This window comes from Paramisgurnus dabryanus, chromosome 13 (assembly GCF_030506205.2).
Source record: "Paramisgurnus dabryanus chromosome 13, PD_genome_1.1, whole genome shotgun sequence".
Taxonomy (NCBI): Eukaryota; Metazoa; Chordata; class Actinopteri; order Cypriniformes; family Cobitidae; genus Paramisgurnus; species Paramisgurnus dabryanus.
The window spans coordinates 34,280,731-34,298,711 of record NC_133349.1 but is presented as its reverse complement, the minus strand read 5'-3'; the positions used below and the strand labels follow the sequence as shown (position 1 = coordinate 34,298,711).

Sequence of the window (17,981 nt, the reverse complement as noted above, 5' to 3'; positions counted from 1 at the left end):
CATCTCGTTCGTAAGAAATACATTATTTTGTAGCCCTGAGTTCCCAAACTGGGGTTCGTGAACCCCTGCTGGTTTGCGAGGGAATTGCAGGTTTGTAAAATGCTATAAATAATTAATTACAATTAAATCATAAAATGTAAATAATTATTTTAAAATATACACAAAATATATATTTTATTTGTTTAATATGGATGTCACGTGACCAGTGCACAACAACAAAACTGAGGAGCTCATGCAAAATACGTTTTATGTACCAATAAAAGAAAATAGCGTTGTAATAATTATAATAATAAAACCTAATAAAATAATAAAAAATATAATAAAACCTATAATAATAATTAGATTAAGCTCCTATAATAATAACAACTATGTAAACTACTGCTTTTAAACGAATTAAAAAAAAAATTTTTTGAAGTTGCAAAATGCAAATGTGCTATTAAATGATTTAATATTAACTTTAAATGTTAGGGAGTACTTCAAGTAAATAATTCAGGTTTTACAAAAAAACCCTGTTGCAGCCAAACAATCAGCACATTACACTAATATAATCTAATAATCATGTCATTATTATAGTACTTTTACCCTACTAATCAACATCCAACCAAATAATTTTCCTTCATATTTTATATGAAACTTTATTTAGACCATGCTGATTCAAAAATAGACTTGTTCGACTTGATGCGTCGCCGCAAGAATCGACAGCCGGATGACGTAAAAGTACCGCGAGATTGAATTGCGAAATTATACGGAGAAGTCTGCTTTTAGATCGATCTCGCGGAACTTTGAAGTCATCCGGCTGTCGGTTCTGCCGCATGAAGGCGAACAAGCCTAATGACGTAGAGAGGAGGAGCCCCGCCCTTCAGATTTTTGTGAAGATCACGTGATCGCAGGGCGGCGCCGAAAATACGAAAACGACCAATAGAATTGCGCGCCTTGGGGAAGTTGCGGATTTTGAAACGGCTGAATAAGAAAACATTTAACTCCGCGTCGAATTTATCACCGTTTTCCGTCTTAATGTAAGTTATACGACTTTAAAAACTGTTTTTGCAGCCTCTACAATGTTAACCGTACAATTGAGCGCGTTAAGACGGAGTTTGTTATTAATCTTTGTGACAATCGAGATCTTGTGTTGTACAGTGATAGCCACCCGATCGGTGGATCTGTTAATAGTCAGAGAATAATGAAAAGATTCATGTCTGTGTTGATAAGTGGATAACATTTAATGAGCAGTGAGGTCGTATAAGGAATGGTTAGCAAGTTGATGATAAACTAGTACAAAGATGAACAGATATTGTTGATGATATTAATGTTTGCTTCTCTGAATGTGTGTGATTGTAAGATGCATAGAAATATGCTGCCGAAGATATCAGACAGATCGTATTGTTGTCACTGTGTTGTATTGATGTGTGTGATTATATTGTGCGTTGTTCAGTGTATAGAGATGGATGAAGAAGAGAGCACAGAGCGACAGATGCAGATCGCCATGCTGTGTCAAAGACTGGCAAAGATGAAGCAGTTATTCAATGATGGTAATATAATAACTTACTTATTCGTGTAATAAATTAAATACACGTGTTGTTCAGGTTTCCCATACTCCTAAATCTTGAAAATATCAATACTATTTAAAATAGCCTGGATATATGTCAACAATCTCATATATATGTAAACATTGCATCAGATAGAAATTGTCATTTATGTGTGCATTCTCTAATATTATTTTTCGTAATGGTTAGGTAAATGAAGAGAATCCGTAATTTCAAGACCAGGCAATTTTAACCAAATGTTTTTGCGATTTACACAGATGACACGGATTACATTAACCAGGTCATCAGTTCAAACTCTCCTGACACCTGCTGGACATTTCTGACCAAAATGGAGAAGAAGGGCAATCTTCAGACTGATGCCAACCTTCACACCAAGCTCATTGACTGCTACACTCGTGTCTTTTCCAGCATGCCATTGGGAAAGTACGGTCAAAATGAGAGCTATGCCAAGATGCTGGTCAGATTTGCAGAGTTAAAAGCGTAAGTCACCTGTGGTGCTCCTCTGTGCTTTTATTTTATCTTCAATCTTCACAAAGCTCATTTCTGTACAGTGACAGATGAGCAACATTTCTTTTTTTGTGGTCAAATATAATCTTTGTTGTTGTTTTGAAAAGAGGGGCATGAAGTGTCTTTTCATCTGTTGTGTTTAAAGGGATAGTTCACCCAAAAATGTAAATTCGGTCATCATTTACTTACCCTCATGTTGTTACAAACCTGTATACATTTCCTTGTTCTGATGAACACAAAGGAAGATATTTTGAGAAATGTTTGTAACAAAACCGTTTGTGGACCCCATTCACTCCCATAGTAGGAAAAAATAATGCAATGGAAGTAAATGGGGTCCACGAATGGTTTGTTTAGAAACATTTCTCAAAATATCTTCCCTTGTATTCATCAGAACAAAGAAACTTATACGGGTTTGTAACAACATAAGATTGAGTAAATGATGACCGAATTTTCATTTTTGGGTGAACTATCCCTTTAAGAGAAGAGTAGGGTTCGGTAAATGTAATGATGTGAGTTAAATGTAAGCTGTTTCTTTAAAAGGCACATATTATGTTAATTTTTACAAGTTGTTGTACAAGTCTCAGGTGTGTCCAGAATGTGTCTGTGAAGTTTCAGCTCAAAATACCCAATAGATCATTTGTTATAGCATGTGCAAAATGCCCCTATTTGGGTGGGTGCAAAAAGCACTGTTTTCTTGTGTGTACCTTTAAATGGAAATGAGCTACAGCTCCTCACTCCCTTACCAATAGACAGTGAGCACTTTCAGTTCAAATAGATCGGATAAATACAGTCGGAGACAATAGTATCTTTAGCTGAATTAATGCTATAATGTGCTAACAAACACATTCAGAAAAGCTTTTGGGTAAATTTAACCATTCAGTCAGTGGCCGTGGGCAGGGCTTTATCAATGTGACATCACATTAATGAGAATCAAAACAGCATGTCTAATGAGACTGCTTTGGTTTAATGAGGATTAAAAAAGAAGTAGAGAGTGGATTTCTTGCATTGTAGGGTGGTTGTGTTCAAACACTGCCAACACTTTATGTCCAAATTATGCATACTATAATAGTTTTTTTTACTGTCTCTCAACAGCATCCAAGATGTGGATGATGCTCAGGCTAGTTTTGAGATAGCGAGGTCCCACTGCAAGGATTTTGCTTTTGTCCACATAGCTTATGCTCAGTTTGAACTTCTACAAGGTAAGAAGTTGCCTCTAAAGCCACGTCAAGACAAACTTACTTTAGCAAAAAATAATTTAGCTTATGACTGTTTCCTTTTTGTTTCTATCAGGCAATGTTAAGAAATGCACTTCGATTCTTCACAAGGCTTTTGAATTGAACGCAAAGCCAAGGCGCGTTCTAGAAGCTGCCGTGCGAAATCTAAATTCAGGAAAACGGCAGCTCCTTTCTCATGAAGATAAAGAGAACGCATCAGGTTTGTTTATGAAGTTTCTTTGGCATGCTAAAATGTTTTGTCCTCCTAACCAGCGGTGAGTGTGAAGTTTGTTGAGACAAGAGATTTGTCCATTGTCTATTTTAGTGGTAGCCACATGTATAGACGGTTTCGGCAGTAACAACATTTTGCTTTCGTGGAACAAACTTTCGGTAAAGTCCGAAAAGAATCAATAACAACAAATTCCTTTCTGATAACAGGCAAAATAAATAGCAATTTGTTTACCTTAGTTCATATATCATAGCTAAAGTGTATCAAAAACTACACTGAGCAAATGTTACTGTGAAAAATGTGTACTATATAATGTATATAACATTAACTACAGTTAACTGCCAAACCTCCCTTCAAATAGCGGTTGATCCATGATCACTCTCTCCCCTCGTCTTTGGAAACTAATTTTTCGATTCACGATCTTACATTTCCTTTAGTGTATAAGTGTGTGTTAGTACCATAGACCCTAAAAAAGTATGGACGTAGTGTCCGTGACGTCAGCCATTGGTTTGTGAAGATCGTTTTTAGAAGCTTAAAGTAGGCGTTGCCTGCCGTCGCCATCTTGGCCACGTGTGTCACCGCGAATCACTTGCGGAAAACCGAAAATGGGTAAAGAGGCGGGATGTGGGTGAAACTGAGATGGCTGGTTAGTTACGTTCCAACGTAAATCTCTTTTCTTGGACTACAACAAACACGCATTGTAGGCAACAGTTTACTTCCTGGGCCTGTTGACGTGGACACGATTTCCATTATCATTATCCCGCCCCCTTTTGACTCACAGCTTGTATGTAGAATTTAAAGAATTTACTACAGACTAAATCATGATTCAAAAACCAGTTTTGTGTAGTGCAGGGTAGTTCTTGTTGTTTGTCGTGAATCTCCAGCAATTGCCCGAAGCTGTGAACTGTACAGGCTGCAGCCGTACTGATTTGTCATTGACACTCGGGATCTGTCGCACAAAATTTCCTCCAATGTCTTCCTGTCAATCATTACTATCCTCAAGTAAAAAAATAAAATCTTCCAAAGCATGCATAAACGTCATATAGACCCCATGTGCAGAGAACTGCGAAAAAGGCTACAGTATGTGACTCCATGCAGAACTCGCTCTTAAAGCAACAGTAGCCCCTATTTTTCTGATCAAAAAAAATGATCCAATCTGTAACTGGAAAAACATTGTATGATCCAAACTGTGAGTTTTGTGACCCATTGAACCACTATTAAATGGTGAGTGTATCCAGTGTGGAGATGAACAGGAACAGTTTAAAAAAAATAGCAGCGCATACATTGTGGTCAGTGGCACTTTTTGGCCCGTGGTGAAAACTCATTGAGGAACCCTGACTGTACCGTGCCATCAAAATCGAGTGGCTTCAAAATGTGAATTTTGTAGACATTTCAGTTCAGTTAGAAGAAGCAAATATTTCTATTCATGATTGTAATTGAATTATTTTATGTTATTTGTGTTTTGATAGATGTTTTGTCTCAATATGCTATATTAAAAGCAATGTCTTTGTTATTCGGGCTACTTGCATTCATTTCGGCTACCAAAAACTGAACAGTGCCTGCCTGAAGGGCTACCAGGGATTTAAAAATGTTGAGAGCCCTGCTATGCACATTTTTTTTGACAACGGACCAAATTAAGACCCTTGATGTGTTCTGTCACCTGCCATCCTGATTCAACAAGGAAAACTGCACTTGTCTTGCCATCTAATGTTGTCTTTTTATGCATTTGAATTTATTATCTACCTTTAAAAAATTATAACTGTTTTTAAAAAGAATTCCCTAAAAAACATTTCCCTGTTTATAGTGTCTTCCCATGAAAGCAGCTCCAGGAGATCAGATGGAACGTGTGACCTACAGACTGCATGTAGTTTTTCTCAGGGGTATGATACACTTAAAATGAACATTCACAGTGTCTTTTTCATAAATACAAAATTAACCAACAGTATCAATAAAACACATACATTTAACACATAATATGTTATTGTAATAAAACAATATTTGAGGAGCTCAGATACAAAAGCTGCCAAAACACCCCCTCTCTCAAAAATAAGATAATATTAACCAAATGTTCTGCCAAATTATTTGTCATCCGATACATTTGCTTTAAATCCACTTAATCAAGGCATCAGGCCATTTAGAAATACTGGTTTGTTGTCAGAATCCATTTAAGATTTCAGACGCCCTTACATCTGAGCTCTTCACATGTAGTTATGTGTTGCTGTTTATTTCCAGTTTGCACTGTATTGGTTCATTTAAATGAAACGTTAATGTTTCTCTAATTTAAAAAGTATACATCAAATATTAAGCAAATATCAAAGTTTTAAATAACTGTAATAGTTTTCAGGTAGTCCATGTAATAGCTTGTTGTAATTTTTAGGAATGATCAGAAGTTCAGTCCACAGGATGAGAATATACCTGTGTGGAGATCAGGGTCACAGCAAAGAAGAGTTGTCATGGTAAGGTGTGAGATACGGTCAATCTGTTGCAAATAGATGGGAAATAAATGGATGTAATTAATGTCTGATCCCTCATACAGGCAGATAGATTACCCATGGGACCTCTGTCCATACCTGAAAATGAGAGCAGCGACTCTGAAAGCGTTCAGAAACCAGAAGCTTCTTCCTCCAGAAACAGGTCAGTCCTGTGCATCTATACAGTCACGGGAGATATGGTGTATATGAAAATGTAGTTATTTCTTCTGGATATTTATAAATGGTTTAAATATCATGTAATGCATATTTTACAAATTAGAAATGTTACTATATATATTTTTTTTTTCAGTGTATATGTATTTTTTTTCCTTCGAATTCGTTGGATGCCATTTTTTTACGCTTTTATCCATTATCATGGTCTTGGTCAAGCCTTAACATGTATGAATGAATTTACTTATTTATTTACTTAACAAATTATTATTTTTTTGGGCCATTTTTGCCTTTATTGATAGACAGTAGTTTTTTGAGAGACGACAGGAAAGTAGTAGGTGGAGAGAGGGGTATGGGATCGGCAAAGGACCTCGAGCCAGGATTCGAACTCGGGTCGCCGGAAGTGCGTTTGCACCATATGTCGGACCACCATCGGCTCCGACTATTTACTTACTATTTATGTTTTGAACAGACAAACACGAGGTTCAAGTGCCCGTTCTACGCTTCAGCTGTGTCCCTCAAAGAAAGGCACTCCAGATGGAGACTCCTACAGTTTATTAAACCTAAAGGTATAAGTTTAAGACTTCCTATGATATAACCTGTGCTATTAGTATTTTTGCATATGTGTGTTTTATTTCATGTTTCTTCATGTGCTAGGAAATGCATCTATACAGGAAAGAAAACTGTTTTTGTGAATCCAAAATAGCTGTAATTTCAGGACATGGGTACCCGATATGTTCATTCATACAGTAATAAGTTGTCCTTGTAATTTTATTTTTTATAGCCACCTGTAATAAGTCCAGATCATCATAGAGAAGAGATTGAAGAGGCGGACACGATCACAGCACTTCTGCACAAACCAGAAAGAAAAGAGACTTCTAGAATGGAAGGTTATTATCCAAGAAATATTTCACCTATTTAAAGGAATGGTTCACCTCCCAAAAGAAATGTTGTCATCTTTATATTGTTCCTAATGCCGGTGTCATGAGCAATTCGGTCCCCCCTGGCAAATCTGCCCCCTTAGGACCCCCCGCGTGATTCCATTGGCTGAAAAAACTCCTCATGGGTAGTTTTCTTAGCGCCTTATTACAATTCCTATAAAATGGCATTATGATTTATGTAGTTAGAACATTGTTAAAATTACAATTGATGTCTTTTAAATGATATGTTTCATATAGTAGTATATAAATGAGTCTATAGGTGGGAGATCTACACATTGCTTGTGTCATTTTATTATTTAGATATTATATACTGTACCCTTTCCAAACAAATTACTTATACAAAACATGATTACTACATAGTTGAATCACACATTAAAATTATAATTTATAAGCCATGACTTAAAAGGAGTAAATCTATAATCTTCACTGTAGCTCTTGTGTCTGCATGCACACATTTCAAATATTTTAGAGGCCCTGTGATCTGTAAAGACCATTCATGAGGGAATTTGAGCAGCATGCCCATAATGATGAGTTTTAATTCTGACATATTGTAAGTCTCAAACACGATTGTTTCCTCCTTCTTATGTAAATCTTGTGTATGCAAAACACTGCTGGAAAACAAACCAATCTCAACATAACACCAACTGTGACGAACGCCCCAACATTAAATTACACATTAAATTAATTCCAATGTTGTTACAATGCTAAAAACAAAGTTGTTTCTGCTGATTTAGCACTACATGCTAGTTAATGCAATATGCTAACGTTTAGGCTAAAGTTCTACTATTGACGTTACAGTTACATTTTGCAGGTCCTTAATAAAAAAACACAAATTTACCACTCAGAAACGTCCATTAAAAATCTCCAAACAATTGATTATTCCTCAAAATCTGTATCTTCGTCTGTTTGATCAGACTCAAACATAAGGGGCCCTATCTTGCACCCAGCGCAATTGACTTTGTCAGTGATGCATGTATCATTCGTATTTTGCAACGGCGCACAGCGGGTTTTTCCCTCCACAGAAGCACATCAGCAAACTAGGGAATGAACTTGCGCTCCCTGGGCGTTTCAGCGCAAAAAAAGAGGCGTGTTCCGGCGCAAACCATCTCTTATGCTATTTTGCAGTTTCAAAAAACAATTGCGCCACTGACCAGAAAAAAAAAGTTTAAAGTCAGTGGCGCGTTGCGCGTTGTTCATTATGCTATTTTAAGGGCGGATGCTTGACCATAATGTATAGCGTGCACAACGCGCATACACTTTGCATCTAATCTACACAGATGCAACAGTTATTTTTGCAAATCATAAATTGTTACACTAAAAAATATTAATACACGATATAAGGGGAATCATAGTGGTGAGCATTGTGGTGATAGTTTTTATTTATTGTGTGGCTGCGTTAAAAAATTCTCATGCAAATAACGATTAAAATATTTTCATAAGTTTGTTGTGTGGCTGTATTACGTTTATTTTATGTAAATAATAATTTAAATGTTTTCATAAGAAACCTTAATGTATATGAACTTGATTTGTAAGAGTACTTTGGGGTTGGACCTTGCTTGCGTTTCTTGGGTCCGATTTCAAAGCCCCCAAACCCTTTCAGCGGTGAGGGTGGACGCAGCGATGTCCTCTGCTGGCGTCAAGTCCTGAGGCAGATCCACCTCCCGTTACACGGCCTGCCCGATTTATGCTGGCAAGCGTGGGATTCCCCCGTACAAGGACGTCGGTCTCCTCGGCTGTGAACCGCTCCTGGCGTGCGCCTGGTAAATCCGTCATAATAATAGCAACCCGCCATGGAACTTGCGCCCTTGCGTTTAAAGGGAATGTTGGCTAGCGTTCTGATTGGTTTATTTGACGTTACGCCCAAACCACACCTATGAATAATTAACCTACTTCAGACCAACCCCTTATTGATTTGCGCCCGGCGCAAGAGTTATTTCTTACGCCGGGAAAATAGCAACAGCGCCCAAGATCCGCCCACAAACTCACTTGCGCGTTGCGCTTCGCACTTGCGTTTCAGATCGTTAAAATAGAGCCCAAGATCTTTTTACACACACACACAGAGCTACTGAAGGAGCTGCTCTAAGAAACAGCCAATCAGAGCAGAGCTCAACATTATTATTCATGACCCTTTAAATAAGGTTATAATAGACTATTTATTTCTAAAGGCAAATCCTAGGGTTGTAAATGGATAATTTTTGCACTTAATAAACCCACATACGTTTTATGTAGATATCAGAAAACAATTTAACATACTGTATCAATGCATTCTTTGGCACCTTTAAAGGCATTGTTTCTTTTATAGATACCACCGACATCAACCAGATCATCAGCTCAAACTCTCCCGAAGGTTGTCAGATATTCCTGAAAAACCTCGAGAAGAAAGGAGATCCTAAATCAGACCCAGCGTTTCTCTCCAGACTCTTGGACTGCTACTCTAAAGTCTTCGCCAAATTTCCCCTGGCAAAGCATTGCAAGACTGAATGCTATGCCCGAATGCTTGTGCGATACGCTGAGCTGAAAGCGTGAGTTCATATGAACTGCACATGTTAACATTTTACCATACAGCATACATCTTTAATCATTTATACATTGTCACCTTTGCAGAGTTGAAGATCCAGAGGAAGCTCAAGATCATTTCAGTATTGCCCGATCACACTGTAAAGCTTTTGCTTTTGTACATATTGCACATGCTCAGTTTGAGCTCTCCCAAGGTAACGTGCGATATATTTTAATCAGTCAATAGATGTTTCAAACTGGTGTATGGTATGTGTTTACAATAATGTGTTTGTTAAATCTCTCAGGTAATTTAAGGAAGAGTAATGTGATTCTTCAGAAAGGCCTGAGTTCAAATGCACAGCCGGCTGAAGTGCTTTATACTGCAGTCAGAAATCTGAACTCTGGCAGAGCTCGACTGCTTTCTGCCGAGGAGGAAGAGAGCACTCACGGTTTGTCTGATTTCAATTTAAACCTTATTTTCTGTTCAGAAAGGACTTTAGCCCATGACAAACAATTATAAAGTTAGTCAAGGTTTCCAACTGGCCAACAGTTTCAACTCCAATTCCAGCCTTTAGGGTTTTTATATAAATCATCTCCTCACATTCTCAGATGCATCATGTTTAAGCTTGATGTCCTTAAGTTATCTTGACCTTGCACAATGAACAAGAATTATTTATGGATGGAATTTCTATTCAAGGAATACTCCACTTTCTTAAAAAAAAAATTCTTATAATTTACTCACCCTCATATCATCCAAAATGTTTTCTTTTTTTGTTCCATGGAAAACATTTACATGATTTTTCTCAATTTAATAGACTTTATTGGACTTCAACAGTTTTCAATGGAGCTTTAGAGGGCTCTAAACGATACCAACCAAGGTTTAAGGGTCTTATCTAGCAAAACCAAAAAATATGTACTTTTAAACCACAATTTTTCATCTTGCACCAGCCGTGTGACGCGTCAGCGCAACCTTACGTATTGCGCCATGATGTCAAAGGTCACGCATGACGTATGCGAAACTACCGCCTCAGTGTGTACAAGTGTGGAGAAAGAGGACCGTCCGGACATTGCTGTATGTGTAATGATACTAATTAATGTCTTTGTGTCAGTTTATAGTTTAAAATGGTCCGTGAGTGTGCGTTTCACATTTGTAATTTGTCGTAATTACAAAATATGTTATTTCGCGCTGGCGCGTCACACGGCTAGTGCAAGACAAGAAGTTGTGGTTTAAAAGTAATTTTTTTTTTTTTTTTTTGACGAAAATGACAAAGGTTTTGCTAGATAAGACTCGTTTGGGATCTTTTAGAGCACTTTGAAGCTGTGTTGAAACAGCATTTAAACTGTAAACAGTTGGGGTCCAATAAAGTCCATTTATATTGAGAAAAATCCTGGAATGTTTTCCTCAAAAAAAAAAAACTTCTTCTCAAGAAAGAAAAGACATCAACATTATGGATGACATGGGGGTGAGTAAATTATCTGGATTTTTTTTAGTGGAATATTCCTTTAAAGTTGCAAACAAGTCTAAATTCCTTGGTATCACCTTTGACAAACATCTGTCCCTTTATTCCACGTATTAAAATGCTTAAAACTGTGTTCTAAAGACATTAATATCTTAAAGGTTTTATCCAAAACTAAAGACATCACTTATAAATGATCCGATCGAAGTTGGATTATGGAAGTATTGTTTATGGATCTGCCAAGTTTAAAAAAACATTTATACGATCCTTGGACACTACATTATCAAGGCATACGACTAGCTTTCAATTGGTGATGTTCTTTAAGCTGATTGATTTAGTTACATTAATACCAAGGTATAACTGCTTTTATACTAAGCATTAAAACGTTTTTTTCTTCAAAACAAACTCATGCTAAATTGTTTATGTGTTGCAGGTACTGTAGAAGCATCAAGAACCAGAAAGGATGTGGAGAATCCAGTAAGGGTTCCCGAGATGCCACAAAAGCCCCCTGTCAAAGAGCCTTCATCCGAATGGAAGATTCCTGCTCTCATTAACAGACATTCATCTCCAGAGGTCTGAAACGTTTCTGTTTCACATCTTCACTGTTAATCTGATTCAACATTCAGATTGCTTGCTTCATAAGAATCTGTCTTCTGTCACGTTTAGGAGCGCAAGCCCTCCGCAGACCCGGCTCCCACACCATCCTCTCATCATGCTGTGAGAACACCAGCGCCTCCTCAATTACAACCGACTATGAACTTTCAGACGCCCAACTATAAAGACCCAAATGCAAGCAGGTAATGCCCCAGCAGAATGCACGCAGGAGACATTAGGGTTTTTTTATACGTTAACAACACTTTTCCTCTGTAGTTTTGTCACTCCTGTGGTGAAGCAGAGGCCAGTGGTCGTTTCTGTTCCATCTACGCTTCAGAAAATGGGTCACAGTCAGTTGCCTTGCACTCCTAAGAACCAAGTGTCCTACGTCCAGCAGCCATCACAGGTGAACATGCTCACCAATTCACTTTATTGTGCTAAAATAACTCGTGTCATGAAATAAAAGTGAACGATACAACAGATATGACATTTGTAAATCAACAGAAATTATTTATAAAAGTGTTCGGTTAGATATAGCTAATCAATTTATAATCTTTAAATAATTATTTCATTTATTTATTTATTATGTTAGATATTTAATTTATTATCTTCATGTATATTTTTAAATAAAAAAGAATTTGAAGAGTTCGTCAGTCCGACCAATGTAAAATTATGACCAACGCATGTTTACGCAGCAATCGCGCTACTCAATTTGCGTCATTCGCATCGCCCTGTGCGATTTTTTTTTTGCCTATTCATGTCTTTGCATTGAGTTTGTATGTAAATTATTCATGAAATTGTTGAATTTGTGTTTGGTGTGAGCGCCCCCTATGATATTATTAAACACTGTGTGTTATTTTGCTTTTAGACACCGGCCTCTGCTTTCTCAAATGAAACCATCACAATCAAGGGCAAACAGTTCTTCATTTTTAAGATGATCGGGCGAGGTGGATCCAGTAAGGTACGAACAAAATCAGCTGGACTTTGTCTATAATTTTACACAAACCACTGTGTGGTAACAAAAGCCGTGTTTATTTTCAGGTCTATCAGGTATTCGATCATAAGAAGCACACATACGCCCTAAAATACGTCAATCTTGAGGAGGCCGATGCGCAGGCGGTGGAAAGCTACAAGAATGAGATTGAGCACTTGAATCATCTTCAACAGTACAGTGATCAGATCATCAAACTCTATGATTAGTAAGTGTTTCCCTAACTGACCTCAGCATCACAACTGTGACGTACTTATTAACCCCTGTAAGTTAGTGATGATCAGACGTCTGATGAGATGTTTTCTGTCTGATTGCAGTGAAATCACTAGCAGTTACATTTATATGCTCATGGAGTGTGGCCACCTGGATCTCAACACGTGGTTGCGCAACCGCAAGACCGTCAACCCGTTGGATAGGAAGTGTTACTGGAGGAATATGCTGGAGGCTGTGCACACGATTCACAAACATGGTAACGGCACTTTCTCAGCACAGGAAAAAATATCATTAGTTAAGATTAGGTGCGTTTCCATTACAGATTTGCGCAAAACTTTAGCATTATTTTCTAAATGTTGCCAACAAACTTTTGCAAAATTACATTATTTCCATTCATTGACGTGACTAAAATGTAATTTTGTTCTCTCGCAATAAGTAATTCGGTGTGTTCAGCCTCATACGGTGCCATGCAGACCGACATGTGTATGACATCAAAATACTGCGAGAACAACTCTAATGCTACGTACACACCAAACGCGGGGCATCGCGTTGCTCGCTCTAGATTACTCGCGGGATTTAACTTCGTGTCATGCGAATTTTTCGCTCGTTGAATATTTTCAACTTGGGCGAAGACGCGTTTGAGATAAATAGCGCGTGTTTTCGCGGCAAACGTACCACCCATATTGCGTCATCCGCATCGCCCCACTCGAGAACGCGTCTAAGCGCGTCTTTGCATTGACTTTGTATGTAATCTACTCAAATCGTTGAACTCCCATCTGGTGTGAACCCACAGTAAAGCATACAGAACAGTAAACTTCTGAATCACTCTCACGGTATTTAAATTTCATACGCTTGTCGGTTCTTCTGACTCTTTCCATTGCTGTTTTGCAATATATTTCTTGTTTGAATTGCCTGAAAAACCACCTCACCCGAGCGTAAAAACGTTTTTGCGATATATGGGAGTTTGTGAAATTCCATTGGCCGCATTTTCAATTTTCACTTCAATTTGCGCAATTTGAAGAGTAATGGAAACGCACCTATTGTCAGTGGAAAAATCCCATAGACCGACACGAGGAAAAGGACTCGATGTCTGCAGATCAGAAAGTCGTAGAGGATCAGGAGTGGACATTTTTGATTTGGGCAATTTGCACTAATTTAAACATTCACTTTAATTGCTTATTTGCTTTTTAAGGTATCGTCCACAGTGATTTGAAGCCAGCAAATTTTGTGATTGTCGATGCTTCACTGAAGCTAATAGACTTTGGAATCGCCAACCACATTCAACCCGATGTGACCAGCATCATGAAGGACTCGCAGGTGGGAATCAACTTTCATCTGGATATAAGATCATCTACGTTCCACATATTATAATTTTTTTTGTTGTGTCTCAGGTGGGGACACTAAACTACATGCCACCAGAAGCCATTAAAGACACTTCCTCTAATGGAAGGCCAGGGTCAAAGGTAAAATGAGCTGTCAATATCATCCATTTTACATTTTGTTAAAGTAGACTGTAGTGGGATCACGTTAATGTTTTGTTTTCTGCTGTCTACAGATCAGTCCTAAAGGAGATGTATGGTCACTTGGTTGTATCCTATATTGTATGACTTATGGAAAGACTCCGTTCCAGAACATCACCAATCAGATATCCAAAATTCATGCCATCATTGATCCGTCCTACGAAATTGAATTTCCAGATATTCCGGAAAAAGACTTGCTTGACGTGCTCAAGGTGTGTAAATCTATTGCAGTTGTTAAAGGGTTTGTTCACCCAATGATGCAAATTTTTGCCATTAATAATCCTTGTGCCGTTCCACAGCCATAAGACATTTGTTTATCTTCTGAACACAAATGAAGACATTTTTGATGAAATCCGAGAGCTTTCTGGGCCCCATAAATGGACACTTTCAAAGCCCAATCATTGTTAAAATAGTCCATGTGACTACAATGGTTCAACCTGAATTTTATGAAGCATTGAGAAAACATTTTTGTTCACAAAAATTTTAAATTTGTGTTCGGAAGGTTTTGAACGACATGAGGGAAAACAAAAATAATCATTATTGGCCGAACAATTTTTTATGCTGTGACTAACGTCCACCCGCTGTCTGTTTCAGAGGTGTTTAGTTCGTAATCCTAGAGAAAGGATTTCCATAGCGGAGCTCCTAGATCATCCGTACTTACAGTTACAGCAACAGCCTGAGTCAGGTACTGTATGTGTTTATGCAATAATGTCATGCCAACTTCATGAGGTGCATTCTAGGATGTTTTAAATGGCATTAAAAGGAGTTCCAATTTATCCTAAACATCTCTGCCTTTACACACATCACTCCTCCTTAATAAATACATTAATATTTCTCGAGAAATGTACATGTTGGTAAAACTTTAATTTGTCTGCAAAACTAACATCAAGCATAGTGCAAATCTTTTCAAGTTCTATAGGAAAAGCATTTAATAAAAAGTGTGTCCCAGCTTTTTGCTGATGGTATATTTTACTCATGATTGTTTTTTTTCCATGCACTAAAGAATGTGTCAGATCATAAAAGGTATTGTAGTAAACCTGTAACAATCCAAGTGAGGAATAAGGAAATAAGTCATTAACACTTCACAATAAGGTTGTATTTGTGAAGTAAGGGATAATGTATAGGCAGCCGCTGTTATTCCAGAAATAAGCCCCGGCTGTGGTTACATTTCTCAACCAATTAGAATAAAGCATTCAACAGCCCTGTAATATAAGTAAGAAATAATTGACGACAGGCCGTTGAATTATTAGAAAAAATAATGCACACCCGAGGTGGTGATGCGGCCACGACACGAAGCGTCAATAATTCAACAGCCCGGAGTCAATTATTCCGCTTTTATACCACGGGTCTGTTGAATGCTGTATTCTGATTGGCTGAGAAATGTTCTGTGGGTATGCATTAATTTCTGATAACCGCACACCTAACTTGTCAAATGTCTTAAATATTGGCACCAGAGCAATGTTTGTGGTAACCGTGGTATAAGAGGAATAATTGACTCCATTCCTTTGAATTATTTGAAAATAATGCACACCCGCGGTATTTTCTTATAATTCAAAGGCCCGTCGTCAATCATTCCTTACGTACTAAGAGAGAGAGAAAGAGAAAGACAGAGAGAAAGAGAGATTGTGTGAACGAGGCTACCTCTGTGCGTCTCTTAAACAGCGCTGTTATTGCCTCTGAAAATCGTCTGTCATGTTGTTTTTGTTAGTCTGTTATTACAGTTAACTATGCGAAGTGATATGGAGCTGCCTGGAACTACCGTACAACCTTATTGTCAAGTGTCGTAAATTTCCTAAATGATTACAAAATGTTTGTGTGAAGATTTTTTTTATTAAGTTTGCACTACACTGCTCTACAGCAATTCTGATGAAATATTTGCGTTCAACATTACCCTTCTGTTTTCCAGCAGAACCATGTAACGGTGATTTAAAGAGAATCCTGAATGAACTAGCGGCTCTTCAGTCACCCAACAGTATAGCCAGAGCTGCTAGTGTAAGTGTTCAACGGTTGTAATGCAGCTGGTTTTGTATTGTATCGCTAGACTATAAATAGTCTACTTAATCCCGACGTAAAATCCCACTATCATAAGTTTGTGTATTTAACTCTGTCTTTCTCGACTACTGCTGCAGAACCTGGCCAGGATGTGCAACAGTGGAAGGAAATTGGATGTTTCTGAATGTGTGAAAACGACCAGTCAGACTCTGTGGAAATAAAGCTGATGCTCCTGTGAGGGTCGTCCTCTATGGCACTTGGAGATAACAGGTCCTGGATCTCAAAGCAGGACTTGAAGCCACTATTCATTATTTCAAAGCTTACAAGATGCTGAGCCATTTGTTTAATTTTTCACTTTAGATAAGCTCTAAAACAGTGGTCACCAATCCTGGATCTCTGCAGAGTTAAGGTGCTTCAGGTGTGTTTCATTAGGGTTGGAGCTAAACTCTACAGAGACACCGGCCCTCCAGGATTGGTGACCACTGCTCTAAAAGCTTAAAGTATAATCACTATGCCACTTGTCACCTTGTTCTAGGTGTGTCAATGTTTTATTCCTTTCCCTTCTGAACTGTTTCTTTGTTTCTTAGAATGTATCAATATAGTAAAAAAATGACATAACAAATAAACCTTTGTAAGTATATTCTGAATATTGTATTTATTTGTAATTTATCTTGGTAGTGTTGCAGCTAACTTGATGAATACGAAAGAAAAAAATGAATATCTTTTTTTTAGAAATGTACAAAATGAATATCTTCAAATATATATATTTTTTAATATTTCAAAATATACCAAAAATATATGTACAGAAATATTGTTACAAAAAAAAAATTCACCAATTTTATTTTAAAATATTTTAAGGCATTTATATTCCTGTTTCACTGGAAAAAAACTTCCAACATAGCACGTTTGAAAAGATTAAAATTAAATGTAAGTGCAAACATATACTTATATTGTTATATTTTATACATACAATATATTTTATTCGTTTTATATATACTTTTATATTTTGGTCAGGAAACATATATTTTGCTGTATGTGTTTTAAAATTAGGAATGTATTTGTTGCCCCTGAAATACATTTGAATTTCAAAAAGATATTTAATTAAGCTTTACCTTATACAAAATGTATTTGGCATATATTTAAAACATTTTTTGGCCAAAGTGCATGAGTGCTCCCTACTCACTGCATGGGTTAAATGCAGAAGTCAAACTCTTGAGTATTGGTTACTATACAAGGTAATAACGTCACTTTACGTGTAGTTTTGTTTTTAGTTGGAGAGTTATTGATGAAGACTTGGTGCAGGTCTACAGGTGCGGGTCATATAATTATAATATCATCAAAAAGTTGATTTATTTTACTAATTCCATTCAAAAAACTGTGAAACTTGTATATTATATTCATTCATTATGTTTCAAATGTTTATTTCTTTTAATTTTGATGATTATAACTGACAACTTATGGAAATCCCAAATTCAGTATCACAGAAAATGTGAATATTGTGAAAAGGTTCAATATTGAAGACACCTGGTGCCACACTCTAATCAGATAATTAACTCAAAACACCTGCAAAGGCCTTTAAACGGTCTCTCAGTCTAGTTCTGTAGGCTACACAATCATGGGGCTGATTTGACAGTTGTCCAA

General features: G+C 37.2%; 1 protein-coding gene across 2 annotated transcripts; it reads left to right on the top strand.

The window, feature by feature from the left end:
- The first annotated feature begins 926 nt into the window (after positions 1 to 926).
- ttk (ttk protein kinase) lies at positions 927 to 16,943 on the top strand. Of its 2 annotated transcripts, none has more exons than XM_065246380.1 (25): positions 927 to 1,016; positions 1,433 to 1,529; positions 1,802 to 2,024; positions 3,144 to 3,250; positions 3,342 to 3,485; positions 5,299 to 5,374; positions 5,872 to 5,950; positions 6,031 to 6,128; positions 6,609 to 6,705; positions 6,921 to 7,026; positions 9,380 to 9,599; positions 9,682 to 9,788; positions 9,879 to 10,022; positions 11,464 to 11,603; positions 11,697 to 11,827; positions 11,901 to 12,030; positions 12,493 to 12,585; positions 12,666 to 12,823; positions 12,933 to 13,084; positions 14,021 to 14,145; positions 14,220 to 14,291; positions 14,384 to 14,560; positions 14,943 to 15,033; positions 16,258 to 16,340; positions 16,478 to 16,943. In XM_065246380.1, exons 2-25 carry the CDS (start codon positions 1,442 to 1,444, stop codon positions 16,559 to 16,561), a joined length of 2,925 nt encoding a protein of 974 aa, XP_065102452.1. In that variant the 5' UTR covers positions 927 to 1,016; positions 1,433 to 1,441; the 3' UTR covers positions 16,562 to 16,943. The 2 variants fall into 2 exon arrangements, with proteins under 2 accessions (XP_065102452.1, XP_065102451.1); XM_065246379.1 differs by having other exon boundaries at positions 16,255 to 16,340.
- Positions 16,944 to 17,981: the final 1,038 nt, after the last annotated feature.

Bases quoted from the DNA above. Each gene is read 5' to 3' on its own strand.
- ttk (XM_065246379.1), top strand. From the start codon at position 1,442: ATGGATGAAGAAGAGAGCACAGAGCGACAGATGCAGATCGCCATGCTG. The intron at 6,706-6,920 runs GTATAAGTTTAA...TATTTTTTATAG, and splicing joins ACAGTTTATTAAACCTAAAG to CCACCTGTAATAAGTCCAGA. The intron at 16,341-16,477 runs GTAAGTGTTCAA...CTACTGCTGCAG, and splicing joins GTATAGCCAGAGCTGCTAGT to AACCTGGCCAGGATGTGCAA.